This window comes from Malurus melanocephalus, unplaced genomic scaffold (genome assembly GCF_030028575.1).
Source record: "Malurus melanocephalus ecotype Western Australia unplaced genomic scaffold, MMel_1.1 scaffold_75, whole genome shotgun sequence".
Classification (NCBI taxonomy): domain Eukaryota; kingdom Metazoa; phylum Chordata; class Aves; order Passeriformes; family Maluridae; genus Malurus; species Malurus melanocephalus.
In genome coordinates, this window is record NW_026623307.1 from 1,944,533 (window position 1) to 1,966,615 (window position 22,083).

The following is a 22,083-nucleotide window of genomic DNA, read 5'->3' on the forward strand; positions in this document are numbered from 1 at the left end:
TGGAGAATAAACCAACTGTCACAAGGCACAGAAGTTTAAGTTATAAATACACATTTCCTTTTTCCTTAACACGGTATGGTCACAGCCTGAAAGGATTCCTAKGAATTGCAAGCCCAGCATTTAACGTACAAAGATGTCACAATTGTGTCACACTCAGAGAGCGAGATGTTCCAGGAGTGATCCCAGGGGCTGCCCAGAGGAACTCTGGCAACAGGATTATCTCCATCTCTTTCTGACAGAGACACAGGATGAGAGGAGATTTCCCTAAGCACGTCTTTAATGTCCAGATTTGCAAAATATCAGAGTTGTGTAGAATTGCCTTGAATAATCCAGAGGTTGCCCGGCACCTTTTAAATGCTTTGCCCTTGCTGTGACTGTCTGCCAAGAGGCAGCAGTGTCTGCCAGCTGTCCTGTGGAGTGCCAGGGCACGCAGGAATCCAGAGAGCTGAAATGCTGCCGAGGGATAGCACCTCCAGTGGGAAGTGGTTTCCTTGGCAAATTGCTACGGATGTGCCTATGTTGGGGATCTCATCATTCAGCTTGATTTTACTGCAGATRGAAATAAAGTCACCTGGGCTTATACAGGGATCATAAACCTGGAATAAGGGGTTTATAAATGTAGCTGAATCTAAAAATGCAGTTGGAGAGACCCAGCAGGGCTAGGCAAAAAAAAAATTTACAAGCTAAAAAGGAGCTACATCCCCCAGGAAATCCTTTCTAATGAATGTGTCATAGAAACCAGGGCTTGGGTGCTGAGAGCTTGTCTGGTTTTCATCCCCCTCTATCAGTTAGTCTAATAAAAGACATCATCTCTCTTCACAAACCCAGCAGTGCCCACAAGATACTGGAAAGGGCACTTCTTTGAGTGGAAGGCTGATATCCACAATGCTGGCAGCTGYGGGTCTGCATTTCAAATCAAACTGCAGAGAGGATTTCTCACTCCCTGTTTCCAAGTCCTAAATGCAAAATCTTCTGCACTACCCTCGAGACTCARTAGTCCAGCACTTCCTGACAGCCTGCTGCAAGCTATTGATTCTCCCTGAAGGCAGCCACACATCCCAGAAAGCCAAAGCAATGGGTTTGGAAAACCGAAGTGAGGGAGGGCACTGCTGGGGCTGGGGGTATCCCAGGTACCATCATCCTGGCATTATAAAACAGAAGGACTGTGACTGTAGCTGGTCACACCGTTTAGCAGCTGTCTCCTCTGTGCAGGAAGATCTAAACCTCTGCTGTCAGAGCCCTTGGGTTTGTTTGGTTTTGCCTCTTCACCTAATAAAGTGCTTCCAGAAACCAAACACAAATTTCCAGTCTCAGACTCATTCCTAGGGAGCTGGGCAGCGGGAGGGAGCACATGCATGCTGGGATGATAAAAATTCTTGTTCCCTGCAAAATCAGAAACATCTGCTGCAGCCAGGACTGACTCACTGGTCAGGTTCAGAGCAGGTTAGCCAGAGCAGCTCTCATCAATGGAATTGCTGCAGTGGCTTTTCAAGGAACTGGAGGGGTAAACTGGTCAGGCAACCAAAGAGAAAAGGAAACAAATCCTGGTCAAGCATAATCCCTTAKCTTCACAAAGTTACATGAACAGTTTTGCTCTCTTCAAACAATTTCATTCTGCTGGCATCCTTCTTTGGCTGCCCCTTCTTGGTTCAGGTTGGTTATGACCACTGCTGACTGCCAAGGTGATCCTTCTTCCACAATCAATCCAATGAGGAGGGATTGTATTAACCAGATTTCCACCAGAACTGGTAGGAGGATGCTAAAGTCCAACAATGCAGTGGACTCAGCAAATCTCTTGCTTATACACTAGAAGACACTCAAAGGAAACAGGCAATTTGTTTATGAGCCAAGATTTCTGCTCACGARCTGTATCAACACTTCCATGAATTCAGATTTCGAGCAACTCTTTGTTACTCAGCCTGAGATTATCAAAATATCAACACCCTGACAACCTGCTGGTGTCAAAAGTGAATGTCTTAAAGTCCTTGGACTCAACATGAAGACAGGCTTACAGTTCCGATCTTTGATCTCCAGTGTAAAATAGGACCAGTAAAATATTACAGGGATTTATGGCTGAACTCTCACTYGAGCTGCTTCACACCTAAAATAACACTGTAAGATGTGCCAAAAAAGAGGAAACTGTTTAGGTTTTCTTGCTTCTTAAAACCTGATACATTCTTATTTCAAAAACTTTTGACTTTTATTAAATAGACCACTAGCAATTACACAATAACTCCCCTTCTGGTTCAGGAAAATTAAATATGTGGCTTTATTTAACTTCTTTGGGAGGATTAGCATGGTGTTAACCTCTCGCAGAATCACAGCTGTCTTAGGAAACTGTTTCATCAAAGGGAAGCATATTTTCKACAAGAGTCATGCTACCATCTTGCTTCAGACAGCCTGGCTGCTTTCCTTTGCCCATCCCCTCGCTTCTTTTCATCTCTTGCAACTAAAATATTGAAAATTTCAGCATCCAACCTAGTTTGTTGTTTTAAAATGTGTTTTCTTCAGGGCAGAAGTGTGGGTAAAACACTAATCCTGACTGCTGGGCCAAGGTAGCTGAAGAAGAATTGAAGATTAGGGGCAGTAGGTACCTTACATTGACATTGCATAGGACTGACTGGCAGCGCTGGGGGGAAAAGGCACTTTGAAACAAAATCCAATTAACTTTTGCATTCAACTAGATTTTCATGAAAAATGCCTCCTTTCTTTATAAAAATMTTCCTTCTCCCTTGAATAAAACAATCACATGCCCTCAAACCACAGTATTTTGACTTGAAAATACTGCCACAACATCYCCCTGGAGCACAGCTTTGCTGCCCCCAGTGACATCCCTCCTTGGCCAGCCCACGTCTCCCATCACTGATTATCCATCAGAGGGGGAARCAGAGCACTGCACAAGGCAAGGGCTTATCACTGGAGAGACTTCAGGATTGGGAAGTGCCAGAACTGCTGTTTCCATGAGATACCCATTCCAATCCAGAACAGCAAGGCAGGGGTGACTGGAGTCTGCCAGCACACATCAGCTGTGTGCTGTTGGTGTCACCACCATGACCTGGTGGGGACACTTTGGCATTGCTGTCATGGCTGTTCCACAGGGAGCTGAAACCCACCAGACTCCCTGAGACCCCCTAAAGCCGTGCCTTGCAGATTCTACCCTAAAAAAAGCTACAGGACAGCTACAAAAGGTTAACAGCTTGATATCAAACCATTAATTTGATTTCACTGTTGTAATATACATMATTTTATCATCCAGAAGGTGTGGAGAGTGCACAGGAAGCTATTGGAACAAGCATCATGACAAAAACCTCCCCGGATAACGACCCTGAAAACACCCAAAAAGGAAACGGATGGGAAGAATCACTCCTAAAGTGCATGCAGGATATGTTTATTTATTACAGAAAATATGTCCTCTCCCAAAGGCAAACCCCTCCATATCTGCCAATTTGAAGCCCCCAAGAGCAAAGCAGAGAAGCCGGTTCGGGTGTGTCAGGCTTTTCTAAGGTTAGCACTGGTGATCCCTGGCACATGTGGGGCATTCCCTGACCACAGACAAAGAGTCCCRAGCTCCTGCTCCACCCCGTGCCCTCTCTATAATCCCCAAGGCAGTGTCAGCTTCTGTGTTTGCAGCAATTTACTCATTTTCACAGGTGAGCTGCAATAATAGCCAGATTTTGAATGTGAGCATCTGAAAATGAACCTTGAAAATKAGTTTATGGTAAATGGAAGACACAGCCATCAGACCAAGGAAAAGCTGTCCTTACCTTCTGCACCAGATAGACACTGGTGGCCCTTTCGCTCGCTACTTTGTCCAGTGCAGTTTCTTCCAGCACGAAGTAGCTCACGTCTGCGATGTGAACGCCCACTTCCAAGTTCCCTGCAATTGCACAAGGGGGTCAGGAGGCTGTGAGGAGAAATGAACTGCTGACATATTTAATTCTGGCTCCTCTCCTTCCCTGCCAGTGCTACCCCAACCTTTTTGCCTTATGCCAAAATCTCACAAAACTGATACTTCCTTCCACTTCTTCCACCTGGGATGAAAACTGTGGTCTCTCAAGACACTCACAAATTCACAGCCACTGTGGCTACAACATACAAGTGAAYATACATAGAAGTGAATCCTCAAGCAGAACGGTGGAAATGTGAAAACCCTTCAAAGTCAYGTGGAKAAGTYTTTCCAGTTAGAAGCTTGTAATAGYGAACCCAGTCCTGATCCCTTTGCTGTCAGACAACAGCATGAAAGAAAGATGGGACCCCACCTTACAAGCACACAGGATCCCATTTCCCTGGTATGGAGCAGTAAGTCACACATGCTTTGGGTTCTCTGAGATGCATTTGTKTCCCCTTCACCCTGGTTGAGCCCAAATTGGGGACATGGGAAGACTTCAATGACTTTACATCAGGCTATGCAGAAATGCAGCTTTCCACTGYAAGAATATTTCCACTGTTATCCTCCTTTCCCTCACATCTGCCTTTTTATCCAGTTTAAAGCATCCTRAGTCAAAAGTTAGGCTAGAGAGGAGTCCTACTGAGGTTTATCATGAGGTTTTGGCAGTAATTAGGATTTGGAAGCAGTGATCATCCTCATCTTTGGAAGTAATTAGTACCTTGGTCCAAGAAATTCTGGTTTGCTAATCCTCAAAGCAGCCTATTGACCTTTGTTTTCTCTGGAAGGACTAGGCTGGATTTGAGGTGCTTATTTGTAGAATAGTTCTAAGTGMAGCAAGTTCCTAATTATAACACTTGGTTCTTTAGAGGAATTCACTAACCTCKGGGTATCTATAAATATTTTTTCTTTTCTTAATTTTTTTAAAGAGACAAAGTAATAAGATCCCACGCTGGTGACAATCCTGTTTATTTATACACCTTACAAAGAACATTATCAAAGCCTTTCTCTTGAGTGTCACGTTTTTGAAGGATAAATGGTTMGTAGCTGTTGTCATTAAGCAGCACATGTGCCTGTGTGCCCTTCTGATGGATACCAGCAGAGGATTTCAGCAAAGTGGGAATGAAAACAGATGGAGAGGAAGTGTGAGAAGGTTCAAGCTCATACTAGGGGCAGCCACCCAGCGCACTGTGCCTCAGCTGGGAACTCAGGGAAATGAGCACCAGCCCACCCTGCACAACTGCCTGACTTCATAACGATTTTAACTTCATTAAGCCATGTTTGCACAGCACTGTGAATATGTAAAAGGTAACCCTGCTTCTTGAGCAGCTTTTGAGCACTCAACAGCATGGACACAAACACATGGAAGGCAGGAGAGTCGGGATTTAGATGTGCCCAACAACCTCCAGTCACTGAAAGGTCCTGCAGGGACTAAACATGATGGCAGCAGGGAGAGGGGGCAATAATCCCACAGCACACAGAGGGACAAATTCCACCGCTYGTCAGGAAGCTGGGAGCAAAGACTGCAGATTAAATGGTTCACCTCAGAAAGCTGCCTACAGCTGTGTTGTGATATTATCACATGCCTTGAAAGCTGCTCTACATGGATTAGGCATCCAAGCCTGAAACTACTTAGACAGTAAGTCTTAGACCAACAGTTCAACCAACAGGTTTAATATTACACACACTCTAAGCCAACACACTCAGAAGGTAAAAAAATATTGAACACTTTGAAGTCAATATTGTAATGTATTGAACCTGCAGGTAAATATTGACTGAAGGAAAAGGAGAGGGGCTCATTACATCATGCCTTTAATCGCACTTTAATTCAATATGTGCACTGTTACATACATGAACTTTTTGTCCTCGATAGAAAATCGACAAACCAAGAAAGATCTCATTGCATGAGATAATAAAACATGGAGCCAGCCAATGAAAACATACTGAGCAGAGTTAGATTTCATTCAGGTTTCCCACCAGAGCTTCTAAAAGCTGGGGTCAGCGTGAGCCCCTTGCTTTTGAACTTTTAATGGAAATTCTATCTAAATATTTTCTTACATACATTGAMATAATGCAAACTGGCAGCTCTTGGATTTGTCTTGCTCATGTATGAATCACCCTATCTCCCTCACCCCCAAAATATTCAGACCAAGAGAACTTGAAGATACAGCACAGTGATCAACCAAWCTGATTTCTCTCAAATCATTGCTTTTAACTGTGCTAGACAAAATACCAGACTAAGCCTGCATAGAAATACCTGCCTGCTGCTCTCTTCTGGTTTATTTGCTAATTAAAGTGAAACAGCATTGAGGATCAAGAAATATATTCACTAGAATTTTCTTCCAGGTCCACAAACTCTTTTTCTAGTCTCATTAATTTTTATGACAAAGTCACAAAAAGAACATTTCACATTGTCTCATGTTATTTCCCAAGGAAAAAAAAAAAGTGACCTGAAAGGAAAAGAGAATTTAACTAGCAGTCATGGAGTGAAAAAGTCTTGTCAAAGAGGTCAGAGAAAATGGGCAAAAGGTGGACACCACACAGACCACACACCACAGGCTACTACAAATGGTCTACTTGACCTCAATTTTAATTGGAAAAGCTACTTTTACAGAAAAGAGAGGCTTCAAACCTTGCCATGTAGCCCTCCATTGTGACAGTCTTTTCATACCCTAAATTTCTTAGAGAAACAAGTCATTTATAATCTACAGATTTGTTTCACCCCAAATTCTGTTACAGGGAAGTTAAAGTTACACTACAACCCCTTAAGCTAGGTATATACTACCAGCTTAAGGTAGTAGTTTTTTGAAAGGAATTTACATTAAAATGTACAGGAGAGTAAGCCAGACACTTCATATGCCACTATTAAAGCAAGAGCTGCAGGGAGAACCCATTGAGTGAAAACTGCTGAAGGCACTTGCCTGGCTACCTTCACTCAGGATCTCTGGGGCTCTTTCATTTAAAATCATTTCATCTGAAAGTGGGTGCAAAACTGTCAAAYGCCATTTAAACTCTACTGCTGCAAAGCTGCTCTTGGGAGGTGTTTACCAACAGGGACTGCAGTTTAGAATCGAGCAAGGCGTGTTTTATTAACCAGCTGAACCCTATTAGCTCCTCTCTGCAGCCACAGAGATGCGGCGACAGAGATGGATGGSAAACAGGAGCATTGTCTGAAATTGCACCACAGAATTGCAAAACCCACTGAAGAGGCCCTTTGCAATGAGGAGCTTGCCTGAGGTCTGCAAGCAGAAATAGGGAAAGGGCTGGGCACTCAGCCACCCAARCTCCCCTTGGGCCAATGCTCTGTGCCAGCGGGACAGGATTTGTTGCCACCTTACTGCAAACAACACAGTTGTGATGCCACATGCAGCGAGGACAATTTCCCTTTTTATTTCCCATCATGTGGTGGTGAGAATGGCAGAACAAAGCAGACCTGAGTCTCACCAGCTTTCTGGAAGGCTGGATCCCCTCTCRGAGCTCACCAAATAACAGAGCCATGACAGGCAGCACGATGGGCACACRGTTATTTTGGAGAAGGTCTGGCTYKGTAARCTGAGKATCTGGCTTGTTTGAAAAYCAAAACCTTGYGTGCATCAATATGATGCTAAAATCAAAGGAGAGTACTGGCACTTTGCAGAAGAACAAAGAATGAGCTGTTCCTTTTTTATCTTTTTTTCTTTTTTTTTTTGCTGATGATCTCATTCTATATGACAAAATAGTTCAGAGATGTTCTTTCCTGCTTTATTGAAAAAATTATAAACAAAAAAGGATTAGTAAGAAAGAGCTGGAAGAGAAGGAAAAGGCATTTTCAGCCTGTAAATGCGACRTAAGGACTGCCACTCCAGGTCATACCAAGCATCTGCCCCCTGAATTAGAAAGCTGAGTTGAATGCATCTGAACACTATGTGAAGGAACACACCGGAAACAAATCCCTCTTCCCTGTCTTCACCAACTCTACTCAGTCATAGCTCGAATCCAGAGAGGCAGACCAAGAAATTTCACTTCATACCCCAGCATATGTGAGTTTTAGGACAATATAACTTAAAAATGCAGCCCTTCAAGGATGAAACATCAGAAGGTAATTCTCTATCACGCAGACACACTCCCCTRTATTTCCATCCCATCTTCAAGCATCATCATTCTCAGGAGGGAAGTCAAACATGAGCTAATGTTTTAATAGGGTTTTTGTATTAACCCCTGCTTCCAACACCATTTTCACCCTTCAGTGAGATATAGAAGAGCTCAAATCAGATTGCAAAGTGTTTGCTCTGTCCAGAGAACAGCCAACTACTCACATGCTGCCAGAAGGTCAAGGCAGTCCCAGGCTGTTCCCTGGTTAGACCAAACTCTTGCAGCAAATAATTACAACTTTCCCATTCCACTACCCTGGGGGTATTCATGATTCTGCTCTTAACCTGCTAAGCAATATTTAACACCTTGCAAAAGTATCAGAAACTTGCATATAGAGAGAGAAATGAGGCTTTTAACCTACATGCACATTTTGTTGCTATTGGCAGTGCTACAGAAGATCATGGGTCTTCATCAAAGGAGAGGACGGTGTCTGCAAAGAGAGGGAGTGGCACATGCAGTGTGTCAGCATCAGACTACAAAAGTGCTGGCTGAGTCTGGGCTTTTGCTTTCCTTCTTAAATCACAATTGAAACCTTCAGCCTTCATCCTTCTCTGGGCTGGTGTAAAGATAACAAAGCTGTGACTTTTCTCATTTAACTGCTCATCTCAGGAGCTGGACCAAACCCTTAACATTACCAGAACCRAGATTGGCCCCAGTTACTCCAAACTGAGAAACAGCATGAGATCACAGAAGGGAGAAAAATAAAAATAAAAACATCTTTTACTGCTAACTCTTGCCATACTGAAAGTCTTGGCACTTCCTCAACTTCCAGAAGTATCTGAGAAATGACTGACAGGCACAGCGACATTGCAAAGTGATGCTTTTAGCAGTTCTAGGAGAATTAGGAAATATTCAGAGTTTTTCACAAAAAATAAAGCATAATAGGGTTTTTCTTACTTTCTTCTTTTCTTCTTTAAGTTAAAAGGTCAGTCTTGGACATCAATGAGTCTAAAATCCAGAATAATATGACTTTTAAAGCACTGTTTTAACTCTGGTCTGCTACTCTGACCTTTGGCCATTTTGTCTCTTTCATCAATTGAATGTTACAGAGTTAACTAYGATTTTACAAACCAGTTTGGGATTGGGTCTAGGTGAGGTCCAAAACAAAACTCAGCTACTCATTACGTGCAGCAGAGGACAAGTGAAGAAGAAAAGCAGAAATATTTTCTGGAGTTTTCCATGAGCCATGAGCAATTCTTAAAATAGTTTCAGAATTATGAGGAGACTATATCTATTACTAAATTAAATGCTGGAAGCAGGTCTTCCATGTAAATTGCATAAAATTTTTGTCTGCAGCAGCTAATAAATTCAGCAATATCCTAAAACCACTTAACAGAATTTAAAATCCAYTTTTATACCTCAAAACAAAGCCAGGACACCTTCATAAGATAGCAATTCATGAGCTGTGCATCACAGAGCCCTGAGTTTTACACACAAATCAGYACAAAGCCCTGCAGGAAAGGTGATCCCCCAAGCCTGAAGGGGATGCTCAGAGATGGCTCTTGCTCAGCACGAGACATTCTCAGGCTCTCAGGAGAGCAGGAGGGTCAGTCCTCCTGTGAGATCTTTGTGCTGGTGGTGCTCTCACAACTTCCAAACTCCCATGAGCAACTTAAGAGGAGCTACAAACCTCAACACATCAGATTTACCCATGAATGCCATYACTTATTTAATGCTCACATCTGGGAGAACCTCGAGATGAGTACTGAGACCCAACAWGAATCTTTGCCATGTAGACTCAAATCCAACACTTGGTGGATGGATCTTCCAYCCTCCCACCCATCAAGACAAGATGTCAAGAGGACACAGAGCCCATGGCTGTGCTGCTGTGACTTGGATTCCTGGCTCAGAAAGGCCTCTCTGCAGGTGGGGAAGAGTTACCAAGGTTGACTGCCCTGAGCAGCCTCTTAGCAGCCAACATGATGAAGGTAAAAGGCCAGTTTCTGGTATTTATGCCATCAACTGTTTGTATTACAAGACTGATTCAAGAAGCTCTATCAGGAAATCAGCAGTTCTTTGAAATTAGATGGGAAGTGACACCCAGCAGTTTTCATGATGAATTACAGTATTTTTGGGTGTAGGATGTCATCCTGTTCCTGAAATGAAGGTTTAGAGTGGGGAGGGACCAGGCTCTCTCCATGCTAGCTCAGTCCCTTTTGTGATATCTCTACTGTACACAGTAATCCAAGGCTGAGTGAGCATTCACCAGCATTTAAAGAGACCTTGGGATGTAGGGCTAGGCCAAACACACACAATGCACTTCCACAGAGTGGCCTTGACATTTCAACTTCTTTGGGAACAGAAGGAAGCTGCTGAGATTTCACTTCTGGCCATACAACTCTTTTGTTTACTTTTGGAAAGATTTCCAAAACATTTCTATCTGCACCTGGTTTTACTCTTTCTGTGTAACTAGCATTAATAGTCAACTATCAAGAAATGCTTTAGTGAATTTAGTGCAAGATGTTTTCCCTGTTCATCTGTGTTCTGAAACCCTGCACTACAATAAATAGTAATAAAACAATAACCCAGTGACACTGGGGGATCCTGCCATTTTATRAAGTTGATAATAAATACTATATACAACAGTAACTTTGGCTGCTTACATGTAACAGAACATATGACCAAAGATAACCATGTGGGAATGTATTTCCAGCTATCTGTACTCTWAAAGTTGATCTTCCTCACATGTGGTCTGACTCTTATTTACTACAGTCACTGAAAAGCGCTGTTATCTCTAGGTCTGTCTGGTCATTTCCTGTCATTTGTGGTTCTTCTCCAAAGACTCTTCTGGTCCCTCAGGTCCTTTTTTATGAGCAGAAATCCTATGCAAAATGCTTTTAGATCTGGATTTCTGGATCCTCTTTACATTATCCAGCTACTTAAAGTTTTTTTTTTTTCTTCAATACACAATCAGATGCACTCTTTTTTTAAGTTTGCTTCCACAAATATCAGTGAGATCTGCCAGGACACAAAATCCTGCGCCTCTAAATCTTTGGGGAATTGTCCCAGGTCCTGAATTTATGAACTGAAATGATCTGGAAGGCGACTTTGCCCAGAGCATCTCTCCTCCCTGCAGAAAAGTAAACTCACTTTTATGAGTAATTCTAGTGGTATTTGCACATCTGTTTGCATGTTCTGCAGCCACAGTCTTCGTTACCTTAGTCCTTCATGCACAATATCTCTTTTATTTTGTTTTAATCCYGTGTCTCTATGCCACACGGCTTTCTTTGCATACTGTAAAAAAAAMCCCCAACTTTTGGGATAAGGATGAAATATTTATAAAATATTTATACCTGATRTAAAAATCCAGCACAATAAATGTGGATTACCGATCACAAATCCTGCCCAATTTTGCTTAACTAAGCTTTTAATCTTAACCTTCTCACAAGCAGCTTTCAAATACATGCAAAAATATTTTAACAAATTACGTTCTAGCAATCAACGCTCTAACTAAATCCAAACTTCCTTAATCACCCCAGTACCTTATCACCCATTTTAATGCTCTTGTCTGGGGATTTGGCTCAGTCTATTTCCCTTGCAGACACAGCAGTTTGGAGCAAACTGCCCTATTCCCACTGGAACTGAGGGGAGCCCCACATCATCAAGTTGCCCCACCAGTTTCAAGAGAGATGTTTGGTGGAGAAAAAYTGACTCAATTCAGCCCTCTGATTCCATTCAACCCTGCACTTGGAAATTGGAAGTGATGTGTGTTTCCGCACACAACCCCGTGTTACCTTAAAAGAAGAGGCAAAATATGCTGTACACGCTGCAGTTCCCAGTAGCAMACAGGAGCCTACTGTGGGGCACAGCAGGGATCTGGATTTGGCAGAGATCTGAGTGCATTTTGCATATTTCAAAGAATCTGCAACCACAAGCCCTCAATAGGAAGAAAGAATATGTACCTCTTTTTAATCACTGCAATATGTCTTTTTCACTCTCATAGTGACACAACAAAATATCCCCAGATTAACCAGCAGGTAAYAGGAGAGAAGAGATAATTATGTCTGATACAACAGTAAAAATTGACCAAATGTTACACACAATCCCACTCCTTGGAGGTCTTTATATTTTCCCATATTTGACTCGTGCAATAAATCTAAGCAAATTGCAGTTTATGATCATTTAACATTTGATTCATATGTCAATGTGTTTCTATCATTTTCTCTCCAGGTCTGGCGTCTGTTCATCTTAAAGAGCTTACAAAGAAGGAAGCACAGTAATTTCATAAATGTTTTGATGAAACTTTTGATTTAACTCTAGTTTGTTCTTCTGTGTTTATCTTAGTCTGCACAGCAAGACTCCAGTTACAAACTCTCCTGGTACTCTGTCCTGCAGGGACCAAAGGGATTACCTGAAGGGTCCTGTAACCACATTTTACTAGAGCAGATTTACCCCCAGTGGCATGGGGACAAAGCTGAATAAAAGATAGAATTTTTACATCTTTAAAAGAAAAATAAATGTGAACAGAATTTTGCAAAATTAAAACATCCCAAGCATTTGCACCTTACATCAGGAAAGAATGCAGGAAAAAGCAGAGGAAGACCAGGTGCTCTCCTGAGATGACAGAGAACATTTTGGGGCTACCAGAGCTCTACAAGTGTTTTTCAAGCACAGGATTATGAAGCTCACACACCAGGGGATGTCTACTAAACTGTCCAGGTTTAAGGAAAGCAGCCCCAGAGCCTGGAGGTCTGCAGTGGACAAGGGAGAATTTTATCAACAGTTGGCAAAACATTAGTTGGATTTAGCAAAATGTGTGAAATRGGCTCCTTGAAAAGGGATCTAACTCTGCAGATCTGCTTCCAAAAACTGCAGCCCGCAAGGAACTTTGTGCAAAGCACAAAGGTCAAGCATGCTGCACTCCTCTCAGAAACAGGTCAGTAAGAAAAGCTCTCTTCTTTGCTTACACCCCATTTTCATGACATTTATAGAAACACAATGTGTATGATGTTTTTATTCCATTTCCCTTATGTACCCTTGATAAAAATTCACCAACAGGTTGAATGGATTTAAGGCAAATGGAAAAAACAGGGGGCTGCACCCTGCAGAAGCCTCATTTGTTTAGGTCATCAGACAAACAYTGGGAAGAGTCAATGATTGTATCTATTTATGGCCTCACTCCAGAATGCAGACAACCAGTGTCACTRAGGACATGGAAACCAGGTCAAATAGTCTGTAGAATATATTTCTATTCTGCAGCACGGCAATTCCTCCTAGAAAAAGATGTAAATTACTTGATCTTTTATTAGATCGTAAAAGAGTGTAGRAATACAGAAATGAAAGAAAAACACAGGTGAGAACTATGTTTGTTATCAATGTACACACAAAAAGACGTACAGAAACTCTATCAGTATGGCCCAAGCACTGCTTTGAGATCAGCATCAACAGACAACCCCTCAGAAACACATCCCCATAATTTCTGCTGCATCYTTTCCCATCATGGCCCGACCTTTCACGAGAAGGAATTGTCTGCCTTGAAATGTGSCAAATTCCGTATCTGCTCCTAACAGTAAGCAGCCTTCAAACATGACTGCATCAGCAGGGTACATGATCAGAAATACAAGCACCACTGGCAGGTAATTCCCAGAAGAGGTTTGGCAAGTGTGAGAAACTTGGCTGTATCACTGGGACACGCCAGTCAYTTGCCATGCTGAGATCAGAACAAATCTTTAAATCTCTGCACTCTGAGTGGAAACATTCAGGTTTGAAAATGGTACAGCTGTTTTCTGCAACATCCATATGATCTGAGAGCGATTCTGCTGTGCCTTCCTGGCTGCAGCAACTTGCTAGAAAACGTGCAGAAAGGATCACAAAAGAGCATTGACTGAAATGAACTTGTTTAAAACCTCAAGCTACCTCGAAACAGCTCTACAAAGGCTGTAGAAACTAGGGGCAGGCCAGAGCCATCTTTTACTCCCAGGTTATGCTGAATCATCTAAACGGAGTACAGTTTGTTCATATTTCTGCAGCTGTTACATAAATAACCCTATTTTCCTCCTTTATTGGAGCTGATCTCTTTTAAAATATACACTCACAAATGTGAACAGCAAGCTCACCTCCGAACTGCTATCATTAAACAATAACGAGGAGCACGGCTGTTAATCAGAAACAGACTCCAACACAAAATCCTCTCAAAACCAGACTGGCCCACTTAAGACATATACCCCTGGAAAAGTTTCCAGCTGCTGTAATATTCTACTGCAAGCTCCATTAAAAATACAGCTCTTCCCACAGCCATCCCATGCTTCCTCTGCTAGTGACACTGCTACTGGGTAATTCTTCATGATACATTTGTGAACACTTCGGCAAAAAACCCTGTTCCATCTTTTACTGAGGATGTAGCATGGGTGAGTCCTCCATCCACTGAGAGATCTGATAAAGATCACACTGAGAAGGTTTAAAACTCCACAGAGGTGTAAAGACAGTTCTTTATTTCTCTGTTTGTTGCCTAACATCCTTCAATGCAAGGGAACTGTCACAGTCTTGAATAAATTAGCAATGAATGCTTGAAGACAAAGACAATTTCATCTCCAAAATCTTCTAAAAAGTCCTGATTTAGCTGTCTGACAGAAGTGTGAGCAATGACTGTGTTTTTTTGTAGAAATTCAGCGTGCTATACACCAATAGAGAAATCTGAATTGGGTTCTGCATTCTCTGTTGATTTTTGGAGATCTCCTGACATCATGAGGATGCCAAGATATGTGGTTTGCTCATGTTGGGATTTGTTGGTGGGTTTTTTTAAGTGTTTTACATATTGGGAAAAAGAGATGGAAAAAGTAATAATTTCTTGTAACCACGTTTACATTTGGAATAAAAGCTGTGTTAACTCTTAATACAACTTTGCCCTCATGAGAGATTCAGCCTTGCCAGACCTGGACACGCTCTTAACTTCTAAAACAACTCTTTGTCATAATAATTGCAGCTATCATAGCAACTTTTAGAGCCAAAAGTTCACAGGGTACCTCCAAAACATGTCAAAAGGCTCTATTAAGCACAAGATTGAGGTTCCCATAGGGGCTCTCTTAAACACCAAAGAGCTGGGAACAGTCATAGCTATGCAAGTGAGCACAAAGAAGTGACCCCAAAGGACTCCCAGCACTGGTTTTGGACCTGTCTAATTTTGCAAATTCCTGAAAGAACTTCAAGTYCAAGTACAGATATCTTAGAAAATTTTACATATGCTGATGGATTTACAMCCCTGCTTTCACCAGCCACATTTCATGGGCTCATAATAGTACCCTACACAGTGCCACAGTCAGCGGACTACAAACTGAAAACCACAAAGCAGGGTGGGCAGCTCATACTGGGCCAAAAAAGTAACAAGTCCACAGAGATTCAACCTGCATGCAAGAAAAAGCCCCAGGAATTTGTGATACAAGGTGGATCTGGGCATCTTCTGCCAGCTGCAGGTTTGAGGGCTGAAGTCCCCTGTGCCAGGAGCTGAAGAGAATCACGTCCCCAGGTAGACAGAGCCCAGGGCCATCAGGAACAGGTTGATGGATCTATCTCTAAATTCTCCACCAGGATTGCACTAAAGAGCATGTGTCAAGTGATATGAACACACACATTGCTGCTACTTTCTTCTGATAGGAACAGAGATTATGGGATGCTCACACCCTGGCCGAGGATCCAACACCCGGTCATTTGGACAAAAAGCTCTGCTGTATCTTTACAGTGACACCTTAGAAATGAGCTCAAAATACAGCTTATATTGCCAACTGCATGTGTAAAAGATAACCSTTATAGGAGGCTTGCAAAACAATGGTACAACTGAGTTCTTCAGATCAGGAAGTATTTGAAAAATTTAACGGCTGGATTTTAGAGGTTTGATAACAAACCACAGCAGGCTGAGGAAAAGGCTAAAACCCACGTGGATGTGAGCAGTAAATGCTCAGAAGCCAGAGTTTCAACACTTTAGATCTGAGGACCTGTGGGATCACAACACTGTCATAGACCTACAGTAATTCAGATGACCAAGTGGGAAGAGGGAGAAGAGAGTCCACCTTTGTCTCTCAGGAAGACTGTCTCAATATTCTGTGAAGCAGAATGGCAATTTTTCCTTAATCTTGCCTCAAAGCTGCTATTGTACAGCACAATTGATTTTATTTGCCTCAAATTTTCTTTCACCTCCTCTTTTTTTATCCATTTTTAGCACTGTTATAGCAGTCTGTACTCACATCTAAATGACATTACAATTCATTGGCCACATTGCACAGGATGAAATCAACTCCAAAAAATGGAAATTATGTCTTGGATGTCATCATATTGTGATGATAAGCAAGAGCAAGAAAAACTAAACCCACACCAAAAAAAAAAAAATTTGCTTTATCTTCATTATTAGGAGTGGATAGCCTAATCTAATCAYGCAATATTTCTAACCAAGCTTGTTACTGGATCTTATCAAATTAAATGAGCAGAGCTCGGATGGCAAAGTAAGCTTACAAGAGAGAAGTTCCTTTRGTCATAATCATCAAGATTTGGCTTCTGGAGCTTTACTTTCTGTTCCGTTGGCTTACGGCATAGCAAAAGTACAAATAAGGCAGAAGAGAAAGCTCAAAAGGCAATGAGAAGAAAAACACAACTTATAAGGCACACTGTGCTCATCTGACAATTCCCAGCATCCCATAAACACCAAAAAACAATTCAGCCMGTGACCTTCAAAAAACTGGATTCCTTTACCCATGGACTGCGTACACAAGGTCAAAGTTCCACTCGACTTTAGCCTGCAGGAGCRGTGTATTTGCTATTCAGCTGCAGCTCCCATAATGACAGGAGACAGCCGAGATCTGCTCAAATCAAATTACAGCTCTGATTATGCAAAACACTGTGSCTCTGCATTTTCTGACACCAAGACTGAGTGCAGCTTGAAGATGTCTGCTCTAAGATTTCTAAAAACAAGCAATTAAAACAACAGGAGAAGAACTAGTTTATTACCCTACTTATATTTGGCAAAGAATACTTCAGGACAAATTATAGATACAAGTGTGTCAACAGCTGAATACAAACACTRGAAGTATTTTGTAGAATATATCTCATACCGTCAGGGAGTTGTTTACAGGACAAAGCATCATCAAGATCTCTGGCAGTTGATGGGTCGATGGTGAAAATGCATTCTTTCCTATCCAAAGAAAAAAGAAGAAAAGGAAAATTTATCTCCCAGTCATGAAGAAGGTATCAAAACACAGAGCCCATCACAGACATCCAGACAACAACAACCATGTTTTCAGAAGACTCTGCTGAAACATCTTCCAATCTAATCTGAATTCTAAATCTAATCTATTTTTAWAAAAATGGTTTAGACAAGTGAATCTCTCTGGGTATTTTTTTCATTTTTCTTTTTGGTTTAACTGCTTGCTCTTAGTAGCTTTCATTTCATTACAGATATTCCTCCACAAAAGCTAAACAATGTAGCCCATCAAGTTCACTCCAAAGAAACAAGCAGGAAAAAGTCCCAATGCCTTGAAGCTAGAGTAAAAATAGATTGTTTCTAATTGCAAAGCTAAATGGAACACAAATAACCCTCCTGCCCATGCCAAAGAGTAGATGTCACACCATCTGACACTCCACGAGCACAGCTAGCACTGAGCAGAGGCACTGAAACACATACAAACCAAACTAAATGTGACAAAACAGAGTGAGAATTTTGGTCCCAGTAAAGACACCCAGGAGCTGCAGGACTTTATAAAACCTACACTGCCAATTATGCACCAAAGGGAAAAGCAGATTCAGTAAGAAAAACCATGGAAGTTATAAAAAAGGGTGAGGTCCAAATCAGCTCATTAGATCTTACAAATTAACTTGGAGCTCAGGAAAAGCTGAACATCCTTTTGCATGTACCAGGTGGCACCTGGAACATGCAGCCCTGCCCTGAAAGGCTCACATATGTATGTCCTGTAGCAGTGGGTAGCAGGAACGCTGGGAACACACCAAGTTGGACCACAGACATGGTCTAGAGCCACACAGATGGGACAAATAAAGCATCTGACTCAGGAGCCATCATGTTTAATAGAGCAGAGACTGGCACCAGTGAGACAACAAAACCTGAAGCACTCAACAGATAAAACTCTCTAAACTCTGTGTCAGGCCCTCCCTTCATCCCAGGCACCAATGAGACACAAAACTTGAAACACTCAACAAATATAACTCTCTAAACTCCTGCTTCAGAGCCTCCCTTCATCCCAGGCACCAATGAGACACAAAACCTGAAACACTCAACAAATAAAACTCGCTAAACTCTTGCTTCAGAGCTGCCCTTCATCCCAGGCTGTCCTACTGCAACTTCTTCCCCAGGCCTCTGGACTGCAGCAAAGCTCACCCAAGCACTGTGAGGAATGTGTGACTGAAGCTGAAGAACAGTGAAGTCAACGGGTTTGCTGGTTTATTTTGCTTTTATCTTAATTTTTAAAATAAGTTCAGCCCCTCCCTAGTTARAAGATCCCCAAGTACAATGGTATAGGCTGAGGCACATCACTGCTTTTCCTCTTTTCTCTTTGCCACAGAAAGCCTCATATCATGATGGCAACTCCCTTCTAGATATGTGTAATGCAAACACACACTATTTTTCTTACAGCATAACCRCTGGTATTACTCCTGGGGCAGGAGAGGTGGGAGGGAAAAATTACAGCAAATTTTTAAAGGAGCAARTGTCCTTTTGCATGGGGGCCTCTCACAGTGAGAGCAATGTCCCCAACTTTGCAAACCACCCCCTTCCACACTGAACTGCTCTGGGTGGTCTCTGATGGTGTCACACAGCTGGCAGTGTGTATTTATGCAATTCCACCAGGCACACTAAACCAAGATTTTCAAAAACAYAAAAATCAGTAAAGCACCTCACTGCCTTCTGAGACTTTGAAAATCTTTTGGAATATGCTGGCTTTCMGACCGGATAGCAAAGCTGCCTTAATCCCCAGATGCACATTAGTTCCTGATCCTTTGCATGCATCTAAACAAATTAAGAGACTGTGACACTGAAAGATATAAAATCTTTCAACTACACCGGGACTTTGATCTGTTGGTGCCAGCACTAGAAAGCAACCGATTTTTAAAGGTTTGCAAACAACCTTAATTCCACAAATATATATCCCTCAAAATTCAACCTAAGGATGGAATTTCAGGATAACACCATTCCAAGGTACCTCTTTCTCTTTAGGGAGCTGTGCATATGCAGACAGACACTTCTATACAATCAACAGTACGAAGACATGCACGTGTGCCAGGCTGCATGTGTTTATACCAGATCCCACTAATGCACAGGGTAAAAAGTGCCCCTCCCAGCCACATCCAGGAAATCTTTAAGTTACTACTTAAAAGAGTCAACTGARTGGACACGAACAGCTTATTTTATCTAGCAAGTGAGCAAGAAAAAACGGTTAAGAGCTTCTTCAAAGAGAATGAGGCTTCTGGTGTCAGGGAAATACAGAGCTTATCCCAGATCTTCAGAGCCTGCTACCAGAAGCATCTGCCACCCATTGAGAATTCTAGCTCCAGGGAGTTAAAAAATTAGCAGATTGGTTTCAACAAAGTGCATATTTGCAGCCTGTCATAAATACAAGTGAGCAGAAATACAGCAGTGCCAAATATTTTGTCACACTTTTACAATGGTAGCAACTAACGGGCCGCTTTGCTGAGATGTATTTGGCCAGTCAAGTCTACTGCAGAGGCCAATGGTGGTCCCAGCTCAGAGAGTTCAAACCTGTGAGGCTGGTGGGGCAGCCCCAGCATCYCTTTGTGCTCAGCCTGCTGCCCTTGAGGACAGGCTGGGTGGCTCTGAGCAGTCTCTCAGCACAGGAATAACCAGGACAGACACAGCTCCCAGCCATCTGAGATCCATAAACTCACAGARGCAAAGCTGAAGTGAGGTCCAAATTCTGATTTAGCATTTCTCACCAGCTCAAATATGTTTAACCAGCAGGCTCAGATCTGTTTCTCCTGTAGAAYTATTCAAGGGACTTGGACTTGCAGCTTGTCACAGGCAGTTTATTCTGGGCACAGACTGCAAGGTGAGGTAAGAAAGTCACTAAGCAAGGAAAACAAAGCATGATACTCCTTGGCAAAAGGATGCTGCAAAAGTGTTGCAGAGCCAATGGCCAGGTAGTCAATGGAACAAGAGAAGCCAACCTGAAAGCAGAGCTCCAAATTCACAGCAGTGAGATAATCCTGGCACACAGGACTACACCTAGGGGAAATTTTTTGAGTGAATTCAGCTCACCAGTAATAATATTATTGTGATTAATTTTATTTCTGGTTTTCAGTTTTTATTAGTGAAGAAGTTTCTGGTAGCCATAAGAACCAGGTCTGGCACGTGGGATCCATGGAATGATGGGACTGCAGCTCTGAGCCCGAGGGCAGCACCCTGCACACGTGCTCCTCCAGGGCACGGTCTCATGTTCTCAGTTATCTCCTCCTGCTCTTCCTCCAGGCATGGTGGTATCACTTTTATCTCCAGGAGGTCACAGAGAGCCATCTCTCACCCTGGAGAATCAGGCAATGCAGTGGAAACAAGGGAAGGAAAGGCTGGGTGTTGGCAGCACAGCCTGCCCACTGCTCTGCAGAACATCCCCTCCCTTGGCACCCACACAGCCACCCCTGCACACACCTCAGGGRGCAGCCTGGAGGGGGTGACAGAAACCATCAGGGTGAAGAAACAACATTGCCCTCARCTATGTGGCAAGTCTGCCCTGTGAAGAGGAAGGAGCCATTCGAATTCCTGCCCTGACCACACTGGCTGTGCAATGCCCCAAAGGCTGTGGCACGAGGGATCTCAGAGAGATCAGACCACATTTCTGACTGTAACCACTAACAAGACCAGCAAGTTGTTTGATTAAACCACAARGGACAGAATGTTTCAGGCACCTGCTGACAAACATGTTACTTAAATCCACAGCTACATGCACACACATTTGCATTGACTACAGGTATATACAAATCGGCAGTGTCTCCAGCTTCAGGAGGGCCACCAAGGTGACCTTGTTGGTTAAGGAGCTTGAWAATTCCCCCTCTCTCCCTTCTTCCAAGGCCTCAAAGGAAGCATTTCTCATTGTCATCACACCTAATAAAAATCAGGTTTATTCATTTCAAAGTGTCMAAATATAATCTGTAAAAGTAATGAGATGATCTAAGCTCACTTGTTCCAACATACACACAACTGGGTTAAAAGGAAATGGTTTAAGAGATAGAGACACATGGAGTTAAGAGATTTTCTGATCTTCATGGTGGAAGAGACTGGAGATAAATATGAGCATTTAAGAAGCACCCAGCACCGGTCAAAAAAACCCCATTTCAGTGTGGAAACTTCCACTTTTTACAGGACCCTCTTCATGCAAAACAGACGTTTAACGCAGGTTTGCAGAGGTGAACGTGCCCTGGCATAGAGTTTCTGACAATGGAAGAATAAAATCTTTCCTCCTTTCTCCTTATTTCAGAGATTTCAAGCTCCAAAGCAAGGCAATGCCTATCAGACTTTGGGAGGATCAGGGGAGTGGCTCACACTGACCATGGACCTGCAAGCAAGAGCCAGGAAAGCAGGAGCCACCCCAAGTGCCCAGACCCTGCCAGCCCCCATCAGCACTGGCCAAGCCACCTCTAGCCCCAGGCAGTGACAAGGGCACTGCTAGAGCTGCCTCTGTCTGGCATCTTGCAAATCAACCACCTGGGGGAAAAWAAAAATTACAGAATAGAGCACTTAGTTTATTAGACAGTAACGACAGTGTCAACCTATACAGGCTGGTAWATCAATCCTAATTTAAGGAAAGCTAATTAAGTGCAGTTGCTCTTTGCACAGCTTCAGGAAGACTAATTAAAGCAGACAAGCATGTCTGCAGAGCAGTTAGTCTTTTTACCTTTAACAGGATCTAAAATAAATGGCTAGTGCAGCAGTAGAGGTAAGATACGTAGTTTGTTGGTGAGCTGGAATTACCGTCATGGCAATTAAAATGTTCACAGATCACAGGACTGCAACAGCAGTTTGTTTTACTTTGTGCAAATACATACATTTATGTATAGATCTATGCTCAGGCATTTACAAGAATCAGCAGAGAAAACATTGTACAGTTGGTGCTTCAAARATT

The 22,083-nt window shown here is 42.6% G+C and overlaps 1 protein-coding gene across 1 annotated transcript in view; it reads right to left on the minus strand.

Moving 5' to 3' along the window:
* Positions 1-22,083, minus strand: part of DIS3L2 (DIS3 like 3'-5' exoribonuclease 2) — a 176,276-nt gene that overhangs the window by 65,882 nt on the left and 88,311 nt on the right. Inside the window, exons 11-12 of the mRNA XM_057367230.1 lie at positions 17,056-17,135; positions 3,765-3,877 (exon numbers count right to left, since the gene is read on the minus strand). Of these exons, the coding sequence (XP_057223213.1) occupies positions 3,765-3,877; positions 17,056-17,135 (193 nt within the window). The remainder of the gene's footprint in view (positions 1-3,764; positions 3,878-17,055; positions 17,136-22,083) is intronic.